The sequence below is a fragment of the Macaca thibetana genome, chromosome 9, assembly GCF_024542745.1.
Source record: "Macaca thibetana thibetana isolate TM-01 chromosome 9, ASM2454274v1, whole genome shotgun sequence".
Lineage (NCBI taxonomy): Eukaryota > Metazoa > Chordata > Mammalia > Primates > Cercopithecidae > Macaca > Macaca thibetana.
Window position 1 is genome coordinate 86,767,242 of NC_065586.1, and position 22,484 is coordinate 86,789,725.

The 22,484-nt window shown below is 39.2% G+C and overlaps 1 protein-coding gene across 2 annotated transcripts in view; it reads left to right on the top strand.

Annotated features, from left to right (window-relative positions):
• RPP30 (ribonuclease P/MRP subunit p30) overlaps window positions 1–22,484 on the top strand; it is a 427,811-nt gene that overhangs the window by 377,689 nt on the left and 27,638 nt on the right. Inside the window, exons 2-5 of one of the 2 annotated variants that reach the window (XM_050805762.1) lie at window positions 15,802–15,904; window positions 18,544–18,599; window positions 19,239–19,295; window positions 19,704–19,778. In XM_050805762.1, the coding sequence (XP_050661719.1) occupies window positions 15,823–15,904; window positions 18,544–18,599; window positions 19,239–19,295; window positions 19,704–19,778 (270 nt within the window). In that variant the 5' untranslated portion in view covers window positions 15,802–15,822. Of the gene's footprint in view, window positions 1–15,798; window positions 15,905–18,543; window positions 18,600–19,238; window positions 19,296–19,703; window positions 19,779–22,484 lie in introns of those variants that run through there. The other variant, XM_050805763.1, reaches the window with a different exon arrangement.

The following is a 22,484-nucleotide window of genomic DNA, read 5'->3' on the forward strand; positions in this document are numbered from 1 at the left end:
GCTAGTAAGAAATAGTTATGTTTCAAACCCAGGTTTATCTGATTACTATGCCCATATTTTTCCCTGTACGCATTCAAAGAAAGTTTAATGAAAAGAAAAAAAAAAAAGCCCTCATGGTTGGCCAATGTTCACAGCTCTCTCGCTGTGATCAACATTTCAGAGGCTCCTCTCTGCCTAGGATAAGCAAACCAATCCATTGAGTCAGAGGAAGAATGGAAGATAATATCTAGGCCACAAAGCAATATTATCTAATAGTTAAGAAGATGGATGAGGAAATTTCTTCAACCTTACTTATGTCAGTTATTCTCTGTTTCGCTTTTCTTGGTTTCAGTTATCTGTGGTGAACCATGGTCCGAAAATATTAAATGGAAAATTTCAGAAATAAACAATGTGTAAGTTGTTAATTGCACACTATTCTGAGTAGTGTGATGAAATCTCTGTCTTACCCAGGATATGAATCATCCCTTGTCCAACATATCCACACTGTATATACCACCCACCATTAGTCACTTAGTAGCCCTCTCTCTTATCAGATAGGGAAAAAAAAAACATAGTATATATAGGATTGAGTACTATCTGAGGTTTTAGGCATCCACTGGGGATCTTGGGAGATATCCCCTGAGGAAATCTCAGACAAAAGACAAATAGTTTGTTGCTGGAATACATCTAAGAAACCATTTGTTCACCCTTCAGTGCAGAGGAGGAAATAGAGGCTGGGAGAAATTTTATAACTTGTCCAAGATCATATGTGACTGCATTGAAATGTCTCCATTTTTTATTTTGAGGTGTAGAATTGTCTTAAGGTCTTTTAAAAATTCGTTCATGACATTTATTTCATTTTAACTTTTCAATTCGTTTTAACTTACTTTGACTTTTGTATTCTTCCACTTGAATACCCTAATCAGTTCAGCTTATGTATTCTGTCCTGGCTCTGTCAAATAATATTCCACAATAATTACCCACAGATTTTGAAAATTAATCGTTTTATTTGTATTTAAACCTCTAGTCAATATGATTTACCACCTACACTCTTACCAGCCCTCACATAGCCCATTTATATTTCACAACAGCTTCTAGTTTTTGCTTTTGTCTTGTTTTAGTCCCTTTGGGATGCCATAACAAAAATACCATAGCCTGGGTGACTTAACAACAAACATTTACCAAGATCAAGGCACCAGCAAATTCAGCATCTGGTGAGGGACAATATTCTGGCTTATAGACAGCCATCTTGCTGTGTCCTCACCTGGCAAAGGGGGTAAGAGAGCTCTCTGGGTCTCTCTCTGTTTTGTTTTTTTTTTTTTTTTGAGACAGAGTCTTGCTCTGTCACCCAGGCTGGAGTGCAGTGGTGCGATCCCAGCTCACTGCAACCTCCACCTCCCAGGTTCAAGCGATTCTCCTGCCTCAGCTTCCCAAGTAGCTGGGATTACAGGCACATGCCACCACACCTGGCTAATTTTTGTATTTTTTGTAGAAGAGACTGCGTTTCACCACCTTGGCCAGACTGGCCTCAAACTCCTGACCTCAAGTGATCCGCCTGTCTCAGCCTCCCAAAGTGCTGGGATTACAGGCATGAGCCACCATGCCTGGCCTGGGGTCCCTTTTATGAAGGTACTAATCCCATTTAGGAGGGTTCCACCCTCATGACTTAATCATCTCCCGAATCATCTTCCCTCTCCCATCTGACAAAGGCCTAATGTTCAGAATCTATAACTTAAATGAAGAAACAAGCAAGAAACAAATAACACCATTAAAAAGTGGGCAAAGAACATGAACAGACACTTCGCAAAAGAAGACATACAGGTGGCCAACAAACATGAAAAAATGCTCATCATCCCTAACCATCAGAGAAATGCAAATCAAAACCACAATGAGATGCTCTCTCACACCTGATACCATCACAATGGGGAGTAGGATTTCAACATACCAATTTTTCGGAGGAAACAAACGTTCATTCCATAACAACTTTTAAATTGTGTGACATATAAATACAGGAAATAATCATTAAAATACTACCTTTTAAATACTTCCTCTTTCCTTGTCAATATAGCGTCGAGTCCAAGCTCCCTTTTTTATAGAACAGTCACCTCTATTATATTATCCCTAGTGATGGCTGAGTGTATTTCCCAAGAGTTGCTAGGTTTTTAATTTATAAGCTGTCACAATGCATAAACATACTTATTGAAAATCTCGGCTTCTACAGCATTACTTTGCTTATGTTGAGTTTAAATTTCATCTATCATTGTGTTATTCCAAAATCCTGACAGAGCAATCTGGAATTCTTTCAGTTTCCCTTTAACCTTCACTAACAAATAATTATGTCCTCATAAAAATGCCAAAATCTAGTGTATACTTTTCCATAATTTTCTCACAAAGAAACGCTAAAGATATAGCTTCACAAAATATTCATAAAATATCTAAATATTCATCTTAATTTGTTGTTTGTTCTGCCCTTAGTTTTCTGGTGTTTAAAAGCCATATCAAGGTGTTGCTTCCTTCTTCCCTCCCACTGCCCGCCTACTCTTCAACAGTTATACCAGAGACAGTGAGTAAAGTGTTGGCATCTAAATCAAATCATGTCTTTCGTTTTTATCCCTTTTATTCCTTGCATTTAAAAAAAATTACTGCTTTTAAAAGTACCAACTCTTATCTAGACTCTTATTGGCTACAATAACATTCTCATAAGATTGTCAGTGAGGGCACCTGAGAATACAGCTTTTTGAGGTTTCCAACTGTCAATCTCCTGCTCTCAGAACTGCTCTGGGGGAGGGCAGAAGAGCTGTGGAGTCTTACAGCATAGTTACTGTCTTCTTATATGCCCTTCTTCCCTCTAGGTACTCATCTAGCTCATCTAAATGCATATGCGTAATCCCATCTATGAAAACCTACACATATCCCTCCATAGGACATAAGCTTAGGATAGTTTGTTTTGCCATAAACCGGCATACCCTGACAACCTAGATGTACTTTAAAAAGCACAAATAAAGCTTCCTAACCATAGGGTTCATTGGCAACTCACTAGTCAGTCAAGCATGCTGATATCATGTCTACTGGGGGTCTGATGGCCTCCCATGCCCAATGCAGTGGACTTCCACAGGGCCACTCTTTCATTTCCCCAAATTTTTCAGTCTCTCACATTTGTACCCCATTTTCTCACTCAACTAAACTAATTATCTGGGTGTCCTTTGCCCCCAGAATTGGGTGAGAAAAGACTAGGAAAACTAGAATGCTTAGACAGTGTAGCACTAAGAGTATTGTATATAAATATCCTGATACTACCCTGTGGCCATTATTGGGGCTACAGATCACTATCACAGAGACAGAACACATATGCTAGAGACAGGGACTCAAATCCATCAACACAGACATTTTTGAGGCCCAGTTAGGGTAAAAGCAGTTAGTCTGGGACACCTGAATGTCTCCTTCTCAGTGAGAGTACCCCTTGCCATAGTTAATGTCATTCTTTCTAGGGTTTTAAAGCACTTTTAAGTTATCTTTATTATAGTATATACTGTTGCATTATGCTTCATATTTCCATGACATCTTCCCCATTAGACTGTGAACTCACCAAAGGGATATTTCCTTACTCCTGCCATACACTAGGTGTCCAATAAACATTAGTCAGTTGAACTGAGTGTAGAATAATGCCTATAACCAAGAATCCGTCATGTTTCAAGGTAATTGTTCAGCTTAAAAATGAATTGTGAGTTTTGTTTTACTTTAGACAGACTAAAAAAAAGTACATTTTTTCTTTGATTTTTTCCATTTAGAAAATTTTCATTCTATTTACAAAGTAAATGTAACCTTTAAAAAGTTTCCACCAAACAAGATAAATGAAAAATCCAGACAACAGCTACATCCAAGAGCCCTTATTTATTTTATTAATTACTCAATTTTTCTTAACCAGGAGTTTTCAAAATATAAGTGATGCATGCATACCCCCTAGTGGGGAATCTATTCAGCAATGCAAATTCCACAAAGACACAGCTTTCATGGAAAGTTTTTATCGATGAACAAATTTGACATTGTCAGCTTCCAATCCTTCCTGAAAGATTTCTAATGAGAAGAAAATTTAAATTCCTCAATTAAAAAATTGATTAAAGTAGCAACAATTCATTGAGTCAACATTAATTAAGGAGTGTCTAATGCAAACCAGGTATTGTTTTAGGAGCTTTGTTTTAAAAGGACACATTAAGTTTGAGATACTATTGGATTATTCAAGTGGAGATGTCAGCTGTGCAAATACAATTTCAGGGGAAAATCTCCCAAGAGGAAAAGGAGTTACAGAAGAGTCCTGAGGATTTAACCGTGGGATGCACCAACATCCGGAGATCTTGGAGAGGAAAAGAAACCAACAAAGACTGAGAATGAGGGGGCAGTCAGGCAGGAGAAGAACTAAGAGAAATTGGATATTTAAAGTCAAGGGAAGAAAATGTTTCAAGGGGGTAGAAATTGACTGAATTAAGTGCAAAGTAAGGCAAGAACTGTTTCAGTGGAATGGTAGGGGTAAAGCAGATTGGAATGGATTCAAGAGATCAAAAGAGAGAACATGGCAATTCAGAAGGTGGACAACTTTTGGAGTAGTTTAACTCAAAAGGGCAACCAGTAATTTGGGCAAAATCTAGAGAGATTTGTGGCATTTCAAGATAATCAAAATAGAAGTAAGGCTTTCATTGAAGTAGTGATAGGATACATCTTATTCTATAGTTTCTTTAGAATTTTATGAATCCTTCTATATTCAACAAAATGATATCTTAATGTAAAATTACCATCACAGTCATATCCCATGTCTAGGAAAAACTATGCCTAATCCATTATTTTATTTTATTTGTTGAGACTTTTTTTTCTCGAGATGGAGTCTCACTCTGTTGCCCAGGCTGGAATACAGTGGCGCGATTTTGGCTCACTGAAACCTCTGCCTTCTGGGCTCAAGCACCTCCCCCTGCCTCTGCCTCTTGAGATGCTGGGATTACAGGCCCCTGCCACCACACCTGGCTAATTTTTGTATTTGTAAGTAGAGACTGGGTTTCGCCATGTTGGCCAGGCTGGTCTTGAACCACTGACCTCAGGTGATCCACCTGCCTTGACCTCCCAAAGTGTTGGTATTACAAGTGTGAGCCACCGCACCCAGCTTGATCCATTCTTCTAGTCATTCAATAAGCATGTCCTAGCTACATATTAATAGGCACTGTGCTAAGTGCTGGTGTCCATAAATAAGGCAGGTTCTCTGCTCTGCAGATGTTCATTGGTAGAAGAGACAGACAAGTAAATAATTACAGTACAATGTGAAAGTCTCCTAATATAGGTATGAAGCAAACGTATGAGAGCCCAGAGGAAAGAGATATTAGCTCTGCTTGGAAAGACCAAAGAATTCACAGAGCTAACATATCAGCTCAAGTAGAAAGTTCATTAGAAGACTGGAGGAAAGGAGAAGGCAATGCTGACAGGGTCCATAAACACATGGAAGACTTGCCATAGTGGTGGAAAATGGCAAGGGTAGACTTGTTGGGGCAGATCATAAAGAAACCTGTGTGCCGGCCAGGCGCGGTGGCTCAAGCCTGTAATCCCACCACTTTGGGAGGCCGAGACGGGCGGATCACGAGGTCAGGAGATCGAGACCATCCTGGCTAACACGGTGAAACCCCGTCTCTACCAAAAAACTACAAAAAAAGTAGCCAGGCGCCGTGGCGGGCGCCTGTAGTCCCAGCTACTCGGGAGGCTGAGGCAGTAGAATGGCGTAAACCCGGGAGGCGGAGCTTGCAGTGAGCTGAGATCCAGCCACTGCACTCTAGCCTGGGCGACAGAGTGAGACTCCGTCTCAAAAAAAAAAAAAAAGAAACCTGTGTGCCATGCAAAGTAGGTATGAGTTTTACTCTGTGCAAGAAGGGTCACATTATTTTTCTAAAATAAGTTGTTGACTGACACTTATTGCTCAATAACACATTTAAATGTTTCTTCAAATACTTAAAAATCTAAAAATGATTCTTAGCTTGCAAGGCATACAAAAACAGGTGGCAGACCAGATTTCACCCATGGACCATAGTTTGCTAATCTCCAATTTAGACTAACTACTGGCAAGATATTTGCAAAATTCTAGTGTTCCAATATTATCATTTTAAGTTCTCAATACAATGCACTGCTGTTCAAAAACTTCCTTTGTAATTTTTATTCACACTAGCAGTAGTAATTGAAAAAGGCAAATTAAGCAATATTATCATCAAGTCTAAGGGTTTAAATCAGAGTGTCTTTTTTGAATCACAGTCTTCAACTTCACAATTTGGTGCTGCAATATAGGGTTATTCCATAATTTTCATATCTGGAAACCAGTTTCAGTGCAAAAAATGGGCTAGATCATTCCTACCTAGATGAGCTGCCCAAAGATATAATTTTGTTACATATGAATAAATCTGTTTGTATGCTTTTTTTAACGGACAGGGGTTATACATCAATCACAAGAACCAAATCTTTGATTCAGCCATCACTGGTGAGCCAAGATGGATATTTTAACCTTGATGACATTAATAAGTAAATTTCTTTCAGCAGCTCAAAACTGAGTTCTCAACATCCACTATAGCTATTTGGGGCATGAACTGTGTGTGGCCCATGGTTAATGCCGTAGCTATTATTTGTATGGCTTTTAAATTTAGAGCTCAAAGTGGTTTCTTGTTAATGGTACAATAAATTGGCTTAAATTCTGTGTCTTGACAAAATCTTGTCACATCGTGCTTATATTTCATAAGTCTGATGGTAACACTGACCCCTACTGGAGTCCCATCTGTAGCCATGGTTACCAATTCTGAAAAGTGTACTTTAAAATTCTAAAAAAAACCTCTTCTCCATACACAAAAATAAGCCACTTCCTAATGTGCCTTTTTGAAGCACCATTTCCAAAAAAAATTTTTAGTCATTTCAAAATACTCTCCAACACAAATAGCTTTTAGGTTTCTATACACTTATCAGCTGCAATGAAAAAATGCCAGAAATAACTTAGGTTTTTTCATATAACTTGTCTTGCAAGCTCTAAGCCATATTTACAACTTACTGAGCAGTAAAAGCTACAGATATTACATTTGTAAATGTTAGTTTCTGGTTAGGACTTGTGCTTTCTTTTGCTTCCAATAAACTTTCTTTTTAAACTTGCCTTTTATGCAAAGTTTTTGTTGCCTGAGCAGTTGTTTTTTTTTTTTCCACTTAATATGCAACCATTTCTAGACAGCATCACTGTGAAAGTTAATTTTATGTTTCAACTTGACTGGGCCATGAGGTGCACAGATATTTGGTCAAACATTATTCTGGGTGTGTCTGTGAGCATGTGTTTCTGGAGGAGATTGACATTTGAATAGGTAGACTGAGAAAAGCAGATTGTCCTCCCTAATGTAGGTGGGCCTCATCCAATCAGTTGAAGGCCTGAACAGAAAGCTGACTGTCTCCTGAGAAAGGGAAGATTCCTTTTGCCTGACTACCTTTGATCTGGAACATCAGCTTTTCCCTGCCTTTGGACTCAAATTGAAATGTCAGCTCTTTCTTGAGCCAGCCTACCTGGAACTACACCATCAGCAATCCTGGTTCTCAGGCCTATAGACTCAGACCGAAACTACGCCGTCAGCTGCCTTGGATCTCCAGCTTGCTGACTGCAGATCTTGGGACTTGTCAGCCTCCATAATCACTTAAGTTAATTCCTTAAAATAAATCTCTCTTTCGTTGTCACTTTACATACACACACAAACACACGTTGATTCTTTTTCTCTGGAGAATCCTAATAGCATCATTTATTCTATTTGTATTTTCAAAATCCTGTTGAAATTTCAGTCCTCTTCTTTACATTTATTAAGTCTATCATCATGCATCTTTTCCCTATACCAGTCATAGTTCTTCCTTTGATTTCTTTCATAGTGGCTCCTGAAATTGTATTTTTTTAAAAATCAGGCACACTGTGCATCTTAAAGAGGTAGGACTACCTTTATTTTCACAATTGAGCATGTTCTTAGGCTAATTTTTGTAAATACAAGCCTACATCTGTCTCATTTTCCAATTTTTAATAGAAACATGGGTATAAAAAAATTTCACTTTCATTTAACTGCACTTAAAAACTAATATTGTGAGCAGGGGCAGATTACCCCAGCACAGAAAGACAAATTTTATGATATCAGGTCAGTAACGAGTTTCCGGGGGAAGGTAAGAAGATGAGGAAGGAATTACTGTGAGCTGTCAGCAGCTCCCTGGATGGATGATGTCCTATGGAATGCCATTAGAGTTCTAGGTTTAGCAGTTAACCCCTCTGATCTGCTTTATGAGGGCTTCTGGGAAAGGCTGGGCAGATGGTTCACTGCACAAACTTCCCAGATATGTGATGAATAGGACAACTGTATTGTCAGCCTGGAGTTAAGGCATCTTTTAATCTCCCAAGAGCTCCTATAAGTGTCCCATCATGTGAGACATAGAGGATGGTTCTGTTTCAGTTGCTGGTGTATCATACTAGTGCACCATGTGCACAGTTCAGTGAATTTCTGGCCATGTGATTAAATAATGCATCCAACAGTGCTATAATTCTGTTGATATGGGAACGAAGTCAAACAAGAGGCCATGAGTTCATTTATTCAATCAGTTACTTTTGGCTGAGTACCACCTACTTTATGCCAGCTCTGGATATACTCTCAACACCCTAGATCTCTGCCTCATGCATGTTCCTCTTCCACTTCATGTGTCAAAATTTAATTTAAGCATTACTTCCTCAAGGAAACTGCCCTTTTTCCTCTTAGGATCTCCCAAACTTACCCCCTCAATCTGGGAGATAAATCTCTGCTTTGTGCTCCCAGTACATCTGGCTAAATCATTTTATAATATGGATTTCTTGCCTGGCTCCTCCTCAGCCTTAAGCTGCAAGAGGACAGGTTTGGGTGGAGCATTTTTCAGTTCACTCAGGAGGGGTGAATGAAATAAAAGTAGGATAAGGCCAAAGTCTGATCAAGCACACACCCAAGCCCACACACAGCCCAAAAAAGAGAGCTCTTCTGGGAGGATGAGAAGGGCCCAATGATTGCGTTGGATGTGAAAACATCCTCTTTTTCTAGGCTTCCCGCAGAGGAAGAAATGACTCAAGAGCCATCCTATCTCAGCCCAGGACTTCTACTTGATATAATGGAAATAATGATATCTCTCTCATTGGCTATTGCAAGGATCAAATCAGATAACTGATGTAAAATGCTTATCATAATTATACAGTACTTTTTTTTTTTTTTTTTAAACAGAGTTTCCCTCTTGTTACCCAGGCTGAAGTGCAATGGTGCAATCTCTGCTCACTGCAGCCTCTGCATCCCAGGTTCAAGAAATTCTCCTGCCTCAGCCTCCCAAGCAGCTGGGATTTTTAAGAGACTGGTCTCATTCTGTCACCCACACCGGGGTGCAGTGGTGCAATCCATAGCTCATTGTATACTAACATCGAACTCCTGGGCTCAAGTGATCCTCCCACCTCAGCCTCCCACGTAGTTCGGACTTTAGGTGTGTGCCACCACTTCTGGCTAATTTTTTTATTTTTTTTATTTTTTGTAAAGACAGGGTCTCACTTTGTTGCCCACACTAGTCTTGAACTGGCTTTAAGCAATTCTCCTGCCTCAGCCTCCCAAAGTGCTGGGATTACAGGTGTGAGTCACTGCTCCCAGTCTTATACAGTACTATTATCTTCCAGTCATAAATGTCTATGGTCTTCTTCAAGCTGCAGATTCTTGCTGCCACAGCCATCCCTTCAGGTCAACTTCTGACCCCTCTTCCCTATTCATCTCCCCTATTCTGTCTTGTCCTTTTCTTCTTCCCACTTCTCTCTCTGCTCTTCCACTTCTTTCCTTTCCTTCCTTCTCCCTTCCTACTTCTCCTTTCCTCCACTCACCTTCTCTCCAGTCTCCCTTCTACTCACCTTCTCTCCAGTCTCCCTTCTCTTCTTTTCTCTTCTTCTCCTCCTCCCTCCCCAACAACTCTAGTCTCTGCTTGCTTTGCTCAGGAAGCAGTACACTAGGCAAGAACTGAAACAAATTGCCTCCATCCACATGTAGTTCTACCACTACTAATGCCTTAGATTTCTCAGATATAAAAATGAATATTGATTTTAAAAATAAAATAACAAAAAGTAAAAAACAGTACTTCTGCAAGTCTAGATCTGAAAACAGTAATAAAACAAAAATAAAAAACAGCACTTAACACACAGCTGCTTTGAAAATAAGATACATACATAAGTACTTAGCAAGTTTGCTGACCCTCAGTATAGTGCTAAATACTGATTGTTATCTATTCCTATTCTTTCTTACCTTTTCTATTCCTCTTCATCTAGGCTTAGGGTGCAGAGAAGAAAAGAGGTTTATATGATACAGTCCACAGCAAAAGTTCTGTGACTTTCAAAGAAGCCCACTTTAGTCTCATACTAGCATCAGATAATTAAACCGTCTCCTAGCTAAAGCAATTAGGCAATAAAAAGAAGTAAAAGGCATCCAAATTGGAAAGGAGGAACTCAAATCATTCCTGTTTGCAGACAACACGATCTTATACATGGAAAACCCTAAAGGCTCCACCAAAAAACTCCACCATTTAAAACTAGCGAGTAAATTCAGTGAAGTTGCATGATACAAAATTGACATACAAAAAATCAGTAGCATTCTGTATGCTAATAGCAAACTATCTTTAAAAATCAAGAAAACAATTCCATTTACAATAGCTACAAAAAAGATACCTAGGAATAAACTTAACCAAGAAGGTGAAAGATCTCTACAATAAAAACTATAAAATATTAAGGAAATAAAGATGACACAAATAAGTGGAAAGATATCCCATGTTCATGAACTGAAATAATTAATATTGTTGAAGTAGACATTCTATCCAGAATGATCTAGAGATTCCATGCAATCCCTATCAAAATACCAATGACATTCCTCACAGAAATATTTTTTAAAATCCTGAAGTTTGTGTGAAACCACAAAAGTCCTCAAACAGCAAGAGCAGCCCTGAGCAAAAAGAGCAAAACTGGGGACATCACAAAGCCTGAGTTAAAAATATGCTGCAAAGCTATAGTACCCAAAACAGCATGGTACTGGCAGAAAAACAGACACATAGACCAGTGATGTGACAGAATAGAGAGACCAGAAATAAATCACCTATAGCCAACTGATTTTTTTTAAAACAGATGCCCAAAACACACATTGGGGAATAGACAGTCTCTTTAATGAGTCATGCTGGGAAATTGGATATTCACATGCAGAAGAATGAAACTAGACCCCTATCCCTCATCATATTAAAAAATCAACTCCAAACAGATCAAAGACTTAAATGTAGGAACTGAAACTATAACACTACTATAAGAAAACAGAAGTGCTTCATGACAAGCATTGGGCTGGGCAAATATTTTTTAAATAACACTTCAAAAGCACAGTCAGCAAAAGCAAAAATAGACAAATGGGATTAAATCAAACTAAAAAGTCTCTGCACAACAAAGGAAAAACTTTAAAAGTGTGAACAGACATGAAGATATTTGGAAACTATGCATCTTACAAGGGCTTAATATCCAGAATATATAAGGAACTGAAATAATAACAACAAAAAAGCTAAAATAAATAACCCATTAAAAATGGGCAACTTGGCCAGGCACGATGGCTCACACCTGTAATATCAGCACTTCAGGAGGCTGAGGTGGGAGGATTACTTGAGGCCAGGAGTTTAAGACCTGTCTCATCTACATAGCAAGACTATTGCTATAAAAGGAAGTTTTAAAAACTATCTGGGCATGCATATAGCCAAGACAATCCTAAGAGAAAAAAGCAAAGCTAGAGACATCACTCTACCCAACCTCAAACTATACTACAAGGCTACAGTAACCAAAACAGCATGGTATTGGTACAAAAACAGACATGCAGACCAATAGAACAGAATAGAGATCTCAGAAATAAGACTGCACATCTACAACCATCTGATCTTCGAGAAACCTAACAAAAGCAAGCAATAGGGAAAGGATTCCCTATTTAATGAATAGTGCTGGGAAAACTGGCTAGCCATATGCAGAAAATTGAAACTGGATCCCTTCCTTACACCTCACACAAAAATTAACTTGCTTGTTTGTTTGTTTATTAAAATTAACTCATTTGGATTAAAGACTTAAATGTAAAAAGCAAAACTATAAAAACCCTAGAAGAAAATCTAGGCAATACCATTCAGGACATAGACACAGGCAAAGATTTCATGATGAAAACGTCAAAAGCAATTGCAACAAAAGCAAACATTGACAAATGGGATCTAATTAAACTAAAGAGTTTATGCACAGCAAAAGAAACTATTATCAGAGTGAACAGGCAACCTACAGAATGGGAGAAAATTTTTGCAGTCTATTCATCTGACAAAGGTCTGATACCCAGAATCCACAAGGAACTTAAAAAATTTATAAGAAAAAACCCCATTAAAAAGTGAGCAAAGGACATGAACAGACACTTCTCAATAGAAGACATTCATGCAGCCAACAAATGTATGGAAAAAAGTTCAACATCATGGATCATTAGAGAAATGCAAATCAAAACCACAGTGAGATACCATCTCATGACAGTCAGAATGGTAATTACTAAAAAGTCAGGAAACAACAGAGGCTGGTGAGGCTGAGGAGAAATAGGAAGGCTTTTACACTGTTGGTGGAGTGTAAATTAGTTCAACCATTGTGGAAGACAATGTGGCGATTCCTCAAAGACCTAGAAGCAGAAATACCATTTGACCCAGCAATCCCATTACTGGATATAAACCCAAAGGAATATAAATCATTCTGTTATAAAGATACATGCACACAAATGTTCATTGCAGCACTCTTCACAATAGCAAAGCCTGAAATCAACCCAAATGCCCATCAATGATAAACTGGATAAATAAAATGTGGTACATATACACCACAGGATACTATGCAGCCATAAAATGTAATGAGATCATGTTCTTTGCAGGGACATGGATGGAGCTGCAAGCCATTATCCTCAGCAAACTAACACAGGAACAGAAAACTAAATACTGTGTGTTCTCACTTATAAGTGGGAGCTAAGCAATGATAACACATGGACCAGGGAGGGAAACAACACACACTGGGACCTGTTGGGGTTGCAGGGGGAGGAAGAGCATCAGGATAAATAGCTAATGCATGCTGGGCTTAATACCTAAGTGATGGGTTGATAAGACTTTAATAGGCATTTCTCAAAAGAAGTCATACAAATGGCCAACAGGTATATGAAAAAATCAAAAAATCATCAGCCTCACTAATCATAAAGGAAATGCAAATCAAAACCACAATGAGATACCACCTCACTCCAGTTACAATGACTATTATCAAAACAATAAATGAAAATACGTGGTGGTGAGGATGTAGAGAAAAAGGAACACTTACTGTTGGTGGAAATGTAAACTAGTATAGCCATTATGAAAAACAGTAGATGTTCCTAAAAAAATTAAAAATAGAACTCTCATATAACCTGAAAGTTGCACTACTGGGTGTATAATCCAAAGAGAGTGAAATCAGTATGTCAAAGAGATATCTGCACTCCATGTTTACTGCAACGCTATTCACAATAGCCAATATTTGGAATCAACCTCCATGTCTGACAACGAACGAATGGATAAAGAAAATGTAGTATACACATAATGACATACTATTAAGCCATTTAAAAAGTATGAAATCCTGTCATTTGGGATAACATGGATGACACTATCTTCAGTGAAATAAGCTAGACACAGAAGGACAAATACTGTGTAATCCCACTCGTATGTGAAATCTGAAAAAAAATTAATTTGATAGAAGTCTAGAAAGTAAATAGTAGAACAATGGTTAACAGACTAGGGAGGGATTGGGGGAGGGAGGATGGGGAGAGGTTGCTCAACAGGTACAAAGGTAGATAGGACGAATAAGTTCTGATGTTGTATTGCACAGAAGGTGACAATGGTTAACAGTAAGGTATTGTTTATATATCACAAAACAGCTAGAAGATAGTTTTTTTAATGTTATCACCAAAAATACATGAGGTGATGACTATGCTAATTACCTTGATTTGTTCATTATACAACATATACATATATCAGAACATGAAATTGTACCCTATAAATACGTATAATTACAATGTGTCAACTAAAAATGAAAAAATAATTGAACTATCACCTTATTCACCTTCACCACACATTGGTCATATTTCTGACCAATCTAGATTGTTATGGTCATAGGTGAAGATGCCTGTGTGACCCTGCAAAATTAACATTCGACATTCTCATGAAAAACAAAGAGTTTGTTTCATATGACCTTATTCTATTTGCAGAAGTAATACTCTCTTCTACTCCTACTTAGGAAATATCAAGTACTGGAAAAGGCAAAATATCTCTTCTTTACAAAAGTTAACCAAGAGGAGAATTGCATGCTACTGCATGGAGCAGATCCCTCCTGCCTTCTGAGAACGACAAGAAAATCGCATAAAGGAGTACTAATTAAGGTGTGGTCCATAGACGAGAGACTGTCTGTGAACTGTCTGTGATCAATAAATAGAGAAATTGATGGGTGGGGCACGGGAGTGGGCGCGTGTGAATCACAGCTAGGAGAGAGGACTGCTTGCGTTAGAGTCCATCCTGGTCAATAACGAGGTGCTCTCTCTAAAAACAAAACAAAACAACGAAACGAAAACTCAGCAGGCCACCAACCGGGACACTCCCCAGGTCAAATGACCGAGCCTCTAATTCTGTGATTGTTGTTGCTGTGCTCACGTTATTAAAACAAACAAACAAAAAGTGAAGATGTTTAGAACGTTTACAGTACTTTGGCATTGTCCTGATATCCGAGCTCCTGATCAGCAGACTCTATTCAGCCAGGTATAGGGCAGTTCGAGTGCTGTCAAATTTGTGATTCCCATGAGGCCAGGCTGCTTACCGGTGATGCATAAAGGACCACATCCTGGTTCGTGAAGAATTTGGAGGTAGGGGAGAAGGAGGGAGAAACTGGTCCTTTATCACAGGTGGTTTGAGAGCACTGATGTAAACTATCGTCACACTTTTGTAGTATAATTTGCTATTAATCCTCAATAGATCATTTACACTAAGTCGGAAAAAAGTGGAAACATCAGATATGTGGGATATGCGTCACCTTGTACATTTCTCAGCTGGAAAAGTGTAAAACATCTCAATTTTGCACCTCCCTTTTCAAACGTGTCTTTGGCTAAATCAATGTTGGCTGTAACCGCTCGTCCTCGAGCGAGCCCTGCCATCTTGTGGTTGAAGGTGTTGACTGCAACAGAGATTAGCGGTCTTTGACATCAACAGTTCTGATTGGGTAAAAGTACCCTCGTCTTGGGGTAGTTCTCTTTTGATGTCCTAGAGTCAGTCATACACAAATGCCTTCTTCCCGGAAAGTCCATTGTAAACAACGGAATGGACTTTAGGGAAAGGAAAGGAAAACGTGTTCTTTAGGACTCTTTAAATAGCATTCACCTATTAGAAGAATTCTCTGATTCATGAGCAGCGCTAAATAGATACCGTGGGCGTGAATGTTGAACGAATTCATTTCTACACTATTTTATAGGAGTACTGAATAGTGGGGAATTGGAACCCCTCCAGGGGGAACCGAACATTGTCATTCAGAAGAAGACAAAGAGGGACTGAAATGAAGCTGTTGATTTCAACACACAAATTCTGGTGGTAGTTGAAGGCAAAGTAAGTTTCTCCGAATCCCTAGTCAACTGGAGGTAGAGACGGACTGCGCAGGTTAACTACAGCTCCCAGCATGCCTGAGGGGCGGGCTCAGCGGCTGCGCAGACTGGCGCGCGCGGGTGGTCATGGGACTTCAGCATGGCGGTGTTTGCAGACTTGGACGTGCGAGCGGGTTCTGACCTGAAGGCTCTGCGCGGACTTGTGGAGACAGCGGCTCACCGTGAGTTGCCCCGGCTTCGCAGGCCGCAGCGCCTGCCCAACCTCATGCCACCCTGACCATCGGGACCCTCTTGGGAGGAACTGTTTCCTGATGAGTCTCTGTCAGGTCTTCCAGAGTCTCTGGGATGTCCCTGGAATGTCCCTGGAGACTGATGCCCGCCGAGGTGTTGGTCTGATTCCTGGCGCGGAAAACTGAACAAGGTTGTTACCTTGTTCAGCTCCTTTCCTGCAATGAGGGAACGGAGACACCCAACGAGGGCGAGGGATTCGCGTAGGGACCTACAGCTGATAGATGACTGAAACCGGAGCTGGACTCCAAGTGTACAATCTTCTAAGCTTCTAAGTTACTATCAGCCCTTCCTGACTCTCACGACAGTATCTAAACAAATGCTGGAATTTGGGGCACGGACAGGAAGCGCCGTGGAGGCTCAGAGAAGGAGGAGGATGCGGGAGTGTTGGAACAATATTATCCAGACAGAGAGAGGGTAGGTGGGGACATACACGGTGGAGTGGAAGTGGAGGAGGACAGCATGGCCCGAATCGAAGGGAAGCGAAAGCCTTGAGAGACTAGAACCTGTTTTAACTATTGGAGTTAGTCGTGGGTTCTGTATTCCTTAGACTGTAAAGTGTGGGGATAGAGATATTAAAAAGAATCAAGAGGTTCGTGCAGTAACATCTGCTCCTCAGAGACAGTTTTCAGCTCATTGTGAGTTCTGATTACTGATACTGTTCAGAGGTGGTGCTAGAAATGACAACCACTTCTTGGCAAAATGAATCACACCATTTTTTAAATTGTCCTCTTTATGAAGTACCCTTGGCGAAATGACTTTGCCTTTCCACTGCTGCCACTAAATGAATGTTATCTCTGTGGTACTTTTCTCATCATCACGAAGAGGAAAGTAGACAAGATGATCTGGGCCATTTAGCGCTAATGTTCTTTGCTCCTGTAAAATAAATTTTCCTGGGTGTAGCTCGTCGCAATTATTACCTCCTCAATAGGCTTTTCCTGATGCCATCCCAATTTTAAATAAATCATGAGCTTCTTAAGAGAATTGCCATGTCTTATCCTTTTATTTACTGTGCTTAACATATTCACTTTGCAAGCACTAATGCATGGCAGTTACTCAGTTAATGCTTGTGGAATAAACTGAACACATTAAGAAAAATACAAAAAAGAAAAGTTATAATGATTTCTTTAGAGAATTTCCTCCAGTTTAAAATACACTTGAAAGAGATGTGGTAATTATGTACATTGTTAGTGGTTATTTTTTTATAAATTAAATGGAATTCATGGCATATGACAAAGTTGCCTCAACTTACAAGTCAGACAAAGGACTGCTATTTGATGAGTCTGGAAATAAATAGTGGACATTTTCAAAGAATAGGGAAGACAGAGCCCTGGTTCTTAGTTTCTGATGTGATATAAGAAACCAATAATAAGCTTCAGAAATACACTGCGTAAATTAAAATACCTTAAAGCCTGATTAGGGAAGTAAGTACTCCTAAGCTGCCAGATGAGGAGTAGTCTAGGAAAAAGTTTTGTGGAGAAACAGATCCTAGTTGACATTTCTGTAGAATGGTAGGGACATTGTTTAGTAGCCAAAAGGATATCCCAAATGGGTATAACAAGGAAGTTTAGAGCAGATTTGGGAGTGTGGTAAAGAAGAATAGGGAGAAGGTGTGACTGGTTGATTTGACTAACTGGGTGCAAGGTGAAGCCCAAGGTACAGGCATACATGTGATTTTTTTGTTTTTAAGGGTGACTTTCTCCAGGGAGGCTTTGTGACCCCTACACCAGGTTTCATTGTGCTATATACTTCCATAGAAAACTTACTTATAAAAAAATGTATTTATATACAATGACTCGCTTAATTGCCTTATTTGCCTTAGTTCTCCAACAGACTGGGCTGTAAATTTCTTGTGGAGAAGGATTGTATTATTTATCCTGTATGCTCAACACCAGTTTAGGGCTTGTCAAGTAATGGATGCTCAGTAAATACTTGAGGGAGGAAGGGAAGAAGGAAGTTGGACAAACTGTTGAGAGTTTGGCATTGATATGTATTTTAATATTAATATCCTTTCATCCCCATTGGTATTTTTAAAAATTAAAGATGAGAATCATGATTTTTAGATTTTTTTTGGTAGCCCAAAGGTCCAGAACAGTGCTAACTGATGAGGGTAATAAAGCAAGCCCTTGACCTCAAAGAGCTCCCAGTCTGTCGATGGTGTGCAGCTTCAAACGGGAAGTGGGCGGCAGTGGTGTGAGGGAGTTATCACTCCATTTCTCTCTAGGAAAAGAGTCTCTGAAGGAAGTAAAAGGACAAAAAGCAAAAGAATGAGAATAAAAGTGACAGTGATAAAGTAGGAACTTCATGGGATGAAAATGAATACAGGGACATGAAAGAGAATGACAGTTGAAAAGGAGAAGCACAAAGTTAAGAGTCTTTAGTAACTTTACATTAAGTAACTTGTAAGTGGTAGTGCGTAGACTTTAAATCAGGCAGACTGACACTAGAGTTCACATTCATAACCACTCCTTAAATGACCTCCTACTCTTGACATCTAGACTTAGGATGGACCTGTGTTACAGGAAGGAGAGGTTGTTATATTTAACAAAAGTGTTCAATTTTTCTTTTTCAGTTGGCTATTCAGTTGTTGCTATCAATCATATCGTTGACTTTAAGGAAAAGAAACAGGTAAAGTAATATTTCTGAAGTTAATAAGTTCATAAATAGGTATTTTTAATTCTGTTTATATTGGTAATTTGGAAGCTACAGATTAGAATATTTCTTAAGTGCACTCCTTTGTGCACTATTCCTTTTCTATTTTTATATGTTAACAGTTGAACTGATGCATATTTATATAAACAATGAAGATTTTTGTGAGATACTATGATATAGTGTTCAGGATTCCTAAAGTTGATTTGAAATTAAGTTACTTTCACTGTTCAAAAAGTGCATTGTTATTGGCTGGACTGTACTCAAAATATTTAGTCCTTTTTATTTTATTGTCATGGACTTATTAACTAATTTCTCTCTTAAACATTACTAGTAAGTATGTATATTTCTCTTCAGGCCAACAACTGTATCCTGTAGATTATTTCAGTCTAAAAATTAGTTTTCATTCTTCCTATTCACTGATGTTTACAGTTGCTTCTCTGTTTAGCTTTCTTTTTAAAAATAATTTTAAAAAGTCTTTTTGAATACCAGAAATCACCTTGCTTTCTTTTAAAAATAAATGCGTATTTTTTTTCTGAGAACCCCTCCTAATTTTTCCATTATGCCTTGTGCTATTGATGTATTCAATCTGCAGTAACTATTTATCATTTGTTGTAGGAAATTGAAAAACCAATAGCTGTTTCTGAACTCTTCACAACTTTACCGATTGTACAGGTAGGTGTTTTGTTGCTTAAGAAACATAGTATCTATTTATTCAGTTAAAAGTTACCTAATTATGTGTGTATTCGCTAACTTGAGCTGCACCTTACTCTGAGTACCAGTCTTACATTTTCCTCAAGGCTCAGCTCTTCAGGAAACATTCTTTTACTATCAGTTCAATACTGCTTTGATGATCTTCTTTCCTGAAGTCCTACAACTTTAAAATTATCTCATTATGTAGTTTAAGATACATACATCCCTTTCTGTGTCTGTATTGTAAATTCATAGAGAACAAGGACTGGGTTTTACTGATCTTCACTATCCCTTATAGCCAGTACCTTTTAATGAGTACTTTCCACTGGTAAACAGGAAAATCAATCGTTGTCTTTTGTGCTTTTTGACATCATGTTTTTTTTTAAATAGGGAAAATCAAGACCAATTAAAATTTTAACTAGATTGACAATTATTGTCTCGGATCCATCTCACTGCAATGTTTTGGTAAGTTAATTAATTTTCTTCTCTCCTTTTGGCCTTGTAAGTTGTATTGATTAATGTTGAACAATGTTGCACTTTGTCTTCCCCCTTTTACATTTTCCCTCGCCCCCCCTAAACCATGACACCTACCTGCTCTCCTTGTCCTCAGAATTCACACAGTGTAATATGTCTGTTCTATTTACTCATGGCACATATGTAGTGATACCACAATTAAAGAATCCCTTGGCAACTGTTATTCTGAACTCATGTGCACCAGACTTGAGGTGGGTGCTGGGGGGTATTGCCATGAATAATATGAGCACAATCCTTGAACTTAGAAAGCTTAGAGTTTACTTGGCAAGACAAGCACTGAACAAATAATAATTACAAATGTAAGGAATGTTCCAAGGTAAGGAAGTGGTAAATAAAGGATGCTCCGGGAGTATGTAACCTGAGTAAGTTGATATTCAAGCTGGGAGACGGAAGAGTAAGTAAATGTTATATAGGTGACAAGCAGGGAGCTGGTGTTCCCAGATAGGATGGATTATGCATAGGTCCTGAAGCTAAGGAAAACATGGTATTTTCTGGGAAGTGAAACCAAACAATAGGGCTAAGCCTAGCGAGCCAGTTACATGGGATGAGGTTAGAGATATAAACTTGGGTCAGGATTCCAAGAGCAGTTGGAAGCCCTTGAAGGTTTTAACTAAGGGAGTGAAATTATGAGGTTTGAATTACAGATAATGGATTAGAGAGAGTTAGGGAGGGGACTTAAGAGGCATCCAGGAGGGAGAACTGAAAGGATTTGTTGGTTAATTGGATGTAGGATGATTACTCCCTAGGCCTGAGGGAGTGGCCTGAGCAGCCAGGTAGGTAATAGTACCATTTCCTGAGATGGACCATACAAACAAGCAGGTTTGGGAGCATCCTGATGAGTTACTGTGAGAGTTTCAAAAGAGTCTGTCAAAAAAGATGTGCACGGTGGCTCACGCCCATAATCCCAACATTTTGGGAGGCCTAGGTGGGCAGATCACTTGAGGTCAGGAGTTAAAGACCAGCCTGGCGAACGTGGTGAAACCCCATCTCTACTAAAAATCCAAAAATTAGCAGGGCGTGGTGGTGGGCACCTACAATCCCAGCTACTCCAGAGTCTGAGGCAGGAGAATCGCTTGAGCCAGAGAGGCAGAGGTTGCAGTGAGATCACACCAGTGCACTCTAACCTGGGCAACAGAGCCAGACTTCGTTTCAAAAAAAAAGATGTGGCCTTCAGAAGAGTGATCCCAATTAAAGATGGTGCTTTGGAAGTGTTCACCTGCAGTGAGTAATTGAAATCATGGGAATGGATGAGACTTCCTGGCCAACGTGCATTGTGGGAAGAAGAAGTTTAGTACAGAGTCCTAAGGAACTTCACTATTTAATGGTATAAAAGAGGATGAGCTAGAATTGGAGACTGAGAAGAGACTGCCCTAGAAGTAGAAAGACAACAAGCAAAGGGAAAACAGAAAAGGAGGAATGAAAGGTCAGCAGGGTCAGTATACCTGTGTAGTCAAGCAGAAAGGCAAAAAAAAAAAAAAAAAGTCTGTCAGATTTATTGATATGACAGTCCTTTGCTGCCTTAGCAAAAAACATTTCAATGGATATGATAGAGATGTGAGAAAATGCAGACTCTGCTGCTGACTTTGCTTAAGAAATTTGACTCCATAGGAGAATGGGAGGCATAGGGTGGTTGGTGGATAAGAATCTGCTACATAAAGAGATTTTGTTTCTTAAATGAGAGAGGTTTGGGTATGCCTGCTATCAGGGGAGAGAGAAAGTGAGATTTCCTGAGAAGGTGAACTGTTTTATCTTTAGCTGGGATAGACATCTCCATCATAGAATAGAAGTAATTAAGGAAAGACCCCCTTTATAATAGTTACTGTTGCCAAAGAAATTGTGAAAAACCAACTTTTGGTGTCTTATACACCTGCAAGGCAGCATTCTGGTTCCTTAGGCCCAGGTAGACATAAATGGAGCTGACTTTTGATAGATGTAAAGACTTTCATTTACTCTTGTTACCATGAACATCTTGGTTCATGTTCCCTTTTGTATCCTTCACAAGTGGGAGTGGGCAGGTGAAGGAGAGCAAATCCCAGATCCTGGCTATTTCTGAGACCTGGACCCTGCCCTATCTCAGCACAGGTCTGCCTAGCAGGCCCTCTTACCTGCTCAAGCACAGCACCTGCTGCTTCTCTTATACCCTCCTAACTTTTATTATACTTTTTACAAAATAAGAGATTGCAAAATTTTAGAAGATGCCAACAAGCAGAGAAGAAATATGACACTTTATTCCCTAATTCAGAGATTATATGTTTGTGTAGAAATATATATTTTTTTTCTAGTCTTTTCATATACAGACTCACACAATTTAGGTTTGAAATGAGATTTTCTTCTTTTTTTTTTTTTTTTTTTGAGACAGGGTCTCACTTTGTTGTCCAGGCTTGAGTGCAGTGGCATGAATGTGGCTCACTGCAGCCTTAACCTATGGGACTCAAGTGACCCTTCTGCCTCAGGCCCCCCAAGTATCTAGGACATAAGTGCCTACCACCACACCCAGCTAATTTTGTAATTTTTTTGTAATGATGGGTTCTCACAATGTTTCCCAGGCTAGTCTCAAACTCCTGGGCTCAAGCAGTCCTCCCACGTCGGCCTCCCAAAGTGCTGGGTTTACAGGCATAAGCCATCATGCCTAGCCTA